Below are 8,766 nucleotides of genomic sequence, written 5' to 3' on the forward strand. Positions count from 1 at the left end.
CGCGGCTGGATGCGGGTCGCCTTTATGACGCGTGAAACTAACGAGACGTTCGATTTAGTCATACCAATTAATGCGCCGCCGGTCGGTTCCACTTCGTTAAGTCTAATTCACTCTCGCCGTGTGTCTTCGGTTGCTTACGTAATAAACGCGCCCGCGGTATTAAGAGCTACGATCTTATCGGTTGACCGCGAGTAGGTTACTCGAGTGCAAGTTCTTCTCTTGCGAATCTGATACCAAATACGGTTCGCCGTTTGCCCGCCTTGGTACTGCGGTTTATGCTTATCATCGGTCGCGAGACAGTTGATTTTTAATTAACCAGGTAACTTATTGTGGTTTAAGTTATTTTAATCTTACTTAACATATTTTTAGCAAGCTGAGTAAATCTTCTTTTGAAGATTCTCTTATAAAATCCTTCGCTCAGACGTGATAAAATGAATACAACTGGCTCAATTGTTATAAACTATATAAATTTGATTTATACATATATCAAATTTATATTTTGCCTAGTATTGAATTCTTCGTGATTATTAACATTCTATTTATCTATTATAATGTACTTCTAACGTCTCGTATACATATCCGCGTGTGACTCACGAGTCTCACGGCCTTCTCTTTCGTACACATTCATCTTTTCTTGCATTGGGCGACTGTTTCATGAGAGACTCCCGGATAATCGAGACAGAGATAAAAATTATGTCAAGATAAGGTAAGACTTCGTCGAAACTTTCCAACTCCTTATTCGATAGAGATATGGAACCGAAGGTATAATGCGAATATTCTTTTATACTACGATAATTCTTAAGTTACTTTACATAATCGGCAAGAAAGGCTTTATTACGAAACGACCAATCGATCAAGGTAATTTGCATCGTTCTCGTTTTAATTAGACGGAGCAACGAAAGAACGCGATATATATCGCAATTGCAGCACATTCCGTGCAATTGAAAAAGAAGTGGCTCGATGTGTCACAGCGAAAGGGTCAACTGGGTTCCCCCTTCTCCCTGCTTGGTCTTGGGTGCAGATGTGCCATCGCTACGTTCGTCATCGAGCCCACACCGAGCCGCTCCCCCGCAACTCCTCTTTCCGCCAACATCTTTTCTTCCTCCTCCTGGCGGTCGCCCTACTCGCGGGCCCCGTATCTAGCGTGTGTACAATCTGACGGAATGCTGGATAAGCAGCAGTCCATTCACGGTGACGCTGACGCATACACGGTGCCCGAGCAACCGCGTTCGCGCCGGTGGTCCCCGAGTCGGTTCGGTCCCCGCAGAACCGATAGCGCGCAATCAAATTTGCTAGTCGCCGCGATCGTCCGCCTTATTGCGAACTAAGCGGTAGGCATTGTCCGCGAAAAGAGAAAAAATTCCAAGACAATTTGAAATAAAATTTAAAACGAAATATTTTTAATAGGAATAAGTGCAAATAATAATTAACGGGATAAGAAGCAGCTTTCTTTCGAGAAGAGAGAGACCTCAAGTGACTTCTGTGAAAATCGGCAGAAAATTTAACGAAGTGAAGTTTCCATGAGGAAATTAGAGAAATAGGACGAAGAAGAAAAGCAAGACTCCGTTCGCGAGTTAATTGTTTAATAATTAGACAATTGATAGAAGAACTGTTGTATCTCCTGAAACAACGTTGTTAGACAATTCTCAGTTCGACATATCGTAAAGTGGTCGTTCATCGTTTTTCGTGAGGACACAGACGAGGACGCACTGAAGATAAAGACTATTGATAAAGAAAAACTTCCTGTCATACTCTTCAAAATCTACAAAAGTCAATAGATTTGCCTTTGGCCCTTCGACTACCTGCCTCGACAAACTTATGGCTAGTCTGAGATAAGAGCAACTAACAAGCGGTAAGTGACGAGATACCTTCTGATTTATCATCTTCCCTTTACTTATATTCTTCTTTTTCTTAACTTTTACGGCATATCGATTCACGACATATTAATTTAAATATTAAAGTTTCACGAAACCGATTTCCATCCGAATTCAATCGTTCAAAGTCTCATCTTAAAAAAAAGAAATGAAAAAGATGCTTGCATATTCGGCTAATTCATTCTTTAAAAAATATCATTTCACTTGATTGTAATCGCGGTTTTCACTCGCGTGAGTCCTCCTCTGATCTCAAGGGCGGCGTTGGTCTGCGATCTTGAGGGACCAATGCAATGCCGAGAACCGGGCAAAAAAGCGTGTGGTGAGTTACCCGATGGTCCCAAGGGGCAATTTAGAAACGTGACGTGGAGAGAATTATGATGCATGGTGTAGCATTCAATTAGCTGGGTCGTACCGAAAGTTAATGCGAAAATGGACCTTCGAATACTTAAATATTTATTGGACACAATTATTCGAATCCCGAGGTTGACTAATTAATATTTTATACTGCAGAATATAAATTTTTAAAACTCCTGTGATCTGCACAGATTATTATTACTTGCTCTACCACTTTGTGGTATATATATAAAAGTGTTTTCCTTTCTTAAATTAAAAATGTCCGTAAATATATTCACGTAAAAGTTAATATATTACGAGAAAACGTTGCGTTTTAAGTGAATCGACGACGTCGGTATTTTAATGTCACCCGGCGTACAGCATATTTGGCGCTAAATGCACGGTATGAATAGCACGACACATGTTTTGTGTCGTACGTGCAGACATTTGACATCCACACCACGTGGTGCTCTCGTGGGCGGGATACGAGAGTTGGTCGCGCGACTCGATCGACTTTCAACGATCCCGCGCCCAGCTCGCGCGCACATATCTTTTCGCACATTCGGTATTTGCTTCTTTATACCCCGAGATCATTCGCCGTTTACGTCGTTAAAAGAACACGAAAGGTTTTTGCAAGCGTAATAAAAATTATGTGATAATTTACATTATTATTACTTTTATTCGCTTTTATATACTGCTGCAGTGATGCAGAGAAGCCAAAGCGTGATATTTAATTTGATCTCTCGGTATTTTCAGAACGATCAACTTTTTAATTGAATAATAATTTTGTGCAGTCGAGTTTTATTTAATTAAATATGTATTAGCTTGATAAATATGTATTAGCTATATGTATTAGCTCATCCTTTAACGAATGAAGCTGTAGATAAACATTTCAAGGCGACGGTATCGGCGTGTTACTGATGGGTGTTAATTTGTATTAGAGGCGGTAAATCGGCGGGTCTCTCAGACCGAAGTATTACACGGAGTGTTGATATAAACCTTTGCTAAATGTAAATCCGCGTACAAGGTTTAAACGCGCCTTTGACCGAGGAGGTGCAACGAGAGACGCGGATCAACGACGCATCGACGACTCGCGCTAGGTACTTTCACCGTGACTCAACTTGACTCATTCATTGCCGTTCGCCGCATGATTAACACGGAAATCATTCGGTGTGTGATGACGTCAATTCGTCGCCGACGACTTCCACGGAACGAGAAGTAATAATGGTTCGCGGTTTTCGCGCGGCGTCTTCCTCCGTCGCAGCGAGAAACCGATTAGCTTTGCTTATCGAACCGATAACAAAGTCAAACACACGCCCGAAGTCAAATACCTGCCACCTGATCAGACCCGAACCAACAGCAGATTATTACCTAACAGAATTCAATTTTCTTGTGGTAATAATAAAAGCGAATAATTCTTTAAATTCGAATGCTAATTTTAATTAAAAAATTATCACCCTATGCAGACAAAAAAGCGAAAACGCTCACGTTGTTTAAACGTGACCGCAAAACGTGGTGACAAATGTTGAACTTGATGTACATAAACGAACGTCAAGTTCAAAAACGAATTTCTTTTTAAGTTCAATTTTTTTTGTTTTGTCAATATTTTCATATAACATTTAGTTCATTTCTCCAGAAGTTTCTTTTGATAACGATTAATTATTCAATGTGGTCTATGTGATAATATCAAGTGTAATGTCGACAAAATGTATAAAACGAGAACGGCGACGCAGACGACGCGTTAATGCGTTCCCATGTCTTCCGCGGCTTTCATCGCTTTTTTTTGTCGCGAGGGGACGCCTAGTACCGGGTGTCCGTTAATTTCCCTTAATTAAGCTCAATCGGGGTTAATGTACCGCAGCTTGACCCCAGTTTACCAAATCTAACGCACCCTCCGCAACTATACACGTTTGCACATAGACCACGATCGCTAATCGATTATTCACAGAGTTCTCCATTGCAATTCCTGACACTAACGTAAGCGGTGTGTACTTTACAAATTTACAAAAGATTTTTCGTAAATACCTTGAAAGCGTAGTGCATTTATATTACCGAAATTATGTATGTAATATGAAAGCTGCGCAAAATTAAAAAATTATATAGTTATATTTATTAACTTCTTTACATTTATTCTTTACATTAATTAATAAATTACATTTATTAGTAATAAGGAATAAATTTAGATAGACAATTTGAAGAAACAAAATAAACAATATTAATATCAGCACTTAAGAGTAATTATTGAAATTACAAGGATACGTGCCTATTGTGAGTTTGTGATATCGAGTATCGTTACACATGTTTCAAAAACACAAGTGACTCATGTACCCGCAGTCATTAGTAAACTCGGTTATTCAGCGTGGCTGCAATCGAACAGTCGGAGACAGAATAAGAAAGATAAATGACTTATAAATTAAGCGTATATATATATAATCAATATGTGAATTCGAATGCCTGAAAAATAAACGTGAATATATTTCAATGCACAGGTTTCAATATCACATTTACATATATGTATTTGCCAAATACGAAACTTGTTTCACCTTAATTAGTATTCTCGTTCGTAATTAAAAATAACATTCAACAGACTTCCTCCTGGAAATCATTAACGTTCATAATTATCGCGTGAAACAAATATAATTGCAGCCAGAAATAGGTGGGATTTTAATTGTTTAAAGTCTGTAGAATCGGCTTCAGTAATTTGATTAATGAAACATTATCAAGAGCGAAACGATCGGATCGAGTTATTAATGTCCAGCGCGTTGAAAAATAGCGAATTAGCGTGGTGTCATAAGCGAGAGCCTCGCATTGTCCTCCGTAAATTCTCCGGACGACCCATTTCCGTCGGTGGCGCCCTTCGTTCATGAGCCCATAAATAATAATAAATTCTTACGATCTGTCGTTCTAAACGTAAGTCGTTCTCCGACCATTGTCCACGTCGGAGAATTATTTTAATGCGCAGAATCGCACGCGCGGAATTTGCATAACGCAAATGTCAAACGTCCCACGCGTCTTCAGACAATCGCTTTCGCGGATCCTTCACTCGGAGTCTTCAATAACTCTAGAAATGTAATATATTTTGTTCGGAAAACGCTGTACATCGAAGTGAAGAATACAGAAATTCGTATAAAGAAACAAATGTAGCATGTATCACGTGGCATTACTATCTTTTTTTAATTACTGGTAATAAATAAATACATTTTTAACAATAGTTTCAAAACATTGTTTATTTAGAGTATTATTCTTAATAAATTTCATTTTTTATTAATATAGATTCTACAAAACTGTATACTTTAATCTGATATACGCGTTTATAATACTTTTTGACTATTTTAACAAGCTATTTTTAAAGCTATTTTTAAATAGCATTTCATGCTGTTACGAATTTTGATAAATTGTGGTAAAACAAATGATTAATTCGTTGATACGCGAGTCTTTCTCTGTTGCACTTCAGGAAACAGTTTTTAAGCAAGTGCGTTGTCGCATCCGCTTTTACGTCAGATCGTTTCAAACAAGTTCGTATCGGAATTTTAAATCGCGGTTTCCTCTTCACAGGAATTCCATGTCTGTCTTTTTCGCGCCCCTGCCATAATGTCGCAATCGTGTCCCCTGGTGCGCTAATCTTTACCGATCACGAAGGCAGCAACAGCATTAATATTAATATTCGTCAGACAGCGGTAAACTAAAACACCGATCTAAGGTAGAGATATTCCGGGTCTTGTTCGCGTTCGCCAAAATGTTTTCGTGCTCCCTAACTACGAGACTTAGTCATCTGCTTTAGTCATCCGGAAAGAGGAACGCAGGTCGAATATTTAATTCCGTTCTTCCGCTCTTGAATGTCACAGGCCTTCGAGGTCGGGTCGCGAGGCCGAATGGAATCGCTGGACCGGAGCTTCGACACCTTCGGCACGGCCGGCATAATGGACGGCACGGACACGTGGTTGCCGCGCGTCATGGACAACGTTACGCACAGCACCATCGTCGACTCGGAACTGTCGAGGTACGTCGTTCCTTTTGGAGCATAAGTAATTAGAATCGCCGATATTCCAATCGTACATTCCTTATAGCTGCCTTGGATTGTGTAATTAAATCGCAATTTAATGGAGTGAATTAAATTTAAAACCACGCACGATTTTGATTGTTATTTTAAACGCGTGTAATTTACACTTGAACTTGAATTCAATTCAAAAAGTTGGCTTAAACATTTTTAAAATTATTTATTATACACATATATCACTTGTTAATGAATTTAATTATAAAATTAAGGAAAGCGCCGTTGATTTATTTATATTTAAAATTTAATTATATTACTTGTTAATAAATATAGCTATAATAACAAAGATTGATCGTTTTCATGATTACTTTATCTGTCGCAGATTTCCGAAGCCCTTGAGAACCTTCGCGGCGGTAGTGGCAATCATCATCATGATTATTGGTCTTGCCGGTAATCTACTGACGATCGTTGCTTTGTGTAAATATCCCAAAGTTCGCAATGTTGCAGCGGCCTTCATCATAAGGTGCGACAAACAGTTTTGTTTTCTTAATTTTGTCATCAAAATTCTTTACTCAATACTGTATAAATAGCTTCCTTACACACATATTAAAAAAACTTGTATATGAATCATCGTGATGTTCGTGTCGATGTTATGACGAACATATCACGTCATTTTCTAACATAAAATTGACTGCTAGATTCATACATTTTTTAAATGTTAAAACGCGATTTTTTTCTAATGTCCATGTCGATTAAAATGAAATAGTTTCATGCCACAGCTTGTGCATCGCGGACTTCGTGTTCTGCCTGCTGGTGTTACCGTTCGATTCTATCAGGTTCATCAATGCCGGTTGGGCGGACGTACGATTCTTCTGCGTCTTCGTACCCTTTTTGCGGTACGGAAACGTCGGCGTCAGTCTCCTGTCTGTCGCAGCAATTACTATCAACAGGTGCGTGCGTCTAGTTAAAAGATTTTCTTCGATTCGACCGAGTCTAAGGAACGGAATTAATATGCGACGAAATTAAAGTATAATATGAGATTTTAATTAAAATTGTTGGGTTTTATAGATACATTATGATAGCGCATCACGCGATTTATAGCAGAGTTTATAAGAAGTACTGGATAGCCACGATGATAATCTTCTGTTGGGTATTCTCTTACGGAATGCAGATACCTACACTGGTGGGAGTGTGGGGTAAGGATTATTACGTTAAGCTCCTAATATGACATAAAGATGACTTCCAACTAAAAAAATTAAAAATTTTATACTTACTGCTTCATATTGTTTCCTCATAGAGGAAGCTTTTTGTTTTCGTAAACCTCGTATATGGACCTTTGATTGCGTATAAAGTTAAGTCTAATTAGAATTATAAATAGCCCGATATATCTCTTAAAATTGACGAAAGTTAAAGCAACCACGGACATTTCTAAAAAAATTCAAAATTTTATAAAGAAAAAACTCTTATCAATTATCGCCAAATTCGAGAGAGCATGCCTCGTATTAAAGAATAGATACATCGTATTTCGGAATTTGCTCCGAAATTGAGGTCCAACGCCGTTTGTAATTTGCAGTTACCTATTTCTCGTTGTCTAACATTATGCAGCAGCATTTTAAAGGACATATAACAATGTTAAAATAAACGTATTTCTCGAGATATGTCCAGTTAAGCGTCATTCGTCGCATTTTAAAGCTCCTATACCTACCTTTCTGCCGAGCACGGGCACGAGGACTGCAGTTGCATACGTTTTACATTTCAGTCTGCCGCATTTTGCGTTTGCATAAATTATTCAAAAGAACATAATTAATAACTATATTAATAATTAGATTAATAGAATACTCTAATCTAAAATAATAATTAAAAAATAGCAAGAATTTAATTATGCATCAGTAGAGACGTTAGAAGACAATAAAAGTTAATAGAAGAATTAATTCGGATAATAAAGTAGGCGAAACTCAGGTTTCGCACCGCGAAATCTCGGAAATTTACTCCTGATATATCAGGAAACCATGTTGAGCAAGGAGGTTGCCTGGATTGCAGGAGGTATTCCGCGGGTGTTTTGAAATGCGAAATGCGCTGAACGACACTGGGTCATATCTCGAGAAATATATTCATTTTAATATTGTTATGTATGTTTTAACGCGAGACTTGCTCTCTCAGATGTAATTAGACGATAAAGAGTTTTAGAATGCAGTTGCATAATGTTAGACAACAAAAAAAAAGTAGCTGCGAATACCGACGAGCTAATACTAACGTTGATATGTTCTTTGATATAAGACATATAACTTTCTTGAAAAGAATTAAACGATAAAAGTTTTAGAATGTATTGTAAAAAGGCGAGAAAAATCGAATCATTAAGACAAAGATATTTCTCAAGAATCGTTGATTGTCGCCCGTCGCCTTTCTGATTTCCATCCTTTTCGTCGTTCGCCATTTTGTAACAGCACTTTAAAACTTTTTATCACCTAATGTTATTCGAGAAAGCATGTCTCGCATTAAAGAACTCTTAAACATATTAGTCATTAGATTAATACAATATTACAATCTTAAATTTTAATTTAAAAA

General features: G+C 37.9%; 1 protein-coding gene across 1 annotated transcript; it reads left to right on the top strand.

Annotated features, from left to right (window-relative positions):
- The first annotated feature begins 1,174 nt into the window (after positions 1 to 1,174).
- Positions 1,175 to 7,435, top strand: LOC112468852 (G-protein coupled receptor moody-like). Its single transcript, XM_025038223.1, has 5 exons — positions 1,175 to 1,852; positions 6,053 to 6,207; positions 6,584 to 6,724; positions 6,981 to 7,151; positions 7,270 to 7,435. The coding sequence occupies exons 2-5, from the start codon at positions 6,080 to 6,082 to the stop codon at positions 7,427 to 7,429; spliced, it is 600 nt and encodes a 199-aa protein (XP_024893991.1). The 5' UTR covers positions 1,175 to 1,852; positions 6,053 to 6,079; the 3' UTR covers positions 7,430 to 7,435.
- The last annotated feature ends 1,331 nt before the right edge of the window (positions 7,436 to 8,766 follow it).

Source organism: Temnothorax curvispinosus, unplaced genomic scaffold (genome assembly GCF_003070985.1).
Source record: "Temnothorax curvispinosus isolate PA1 unplaced genomic scaffold, ASM307098v1 QBEX01002158.1, whole genome shotgun sequence".
NCBI lineage: Eukaryota > Metazoa > Arthropoda > Insecta > Hymenoptera > Formicidae > Temnothorax > Temnothorax curvispinosus.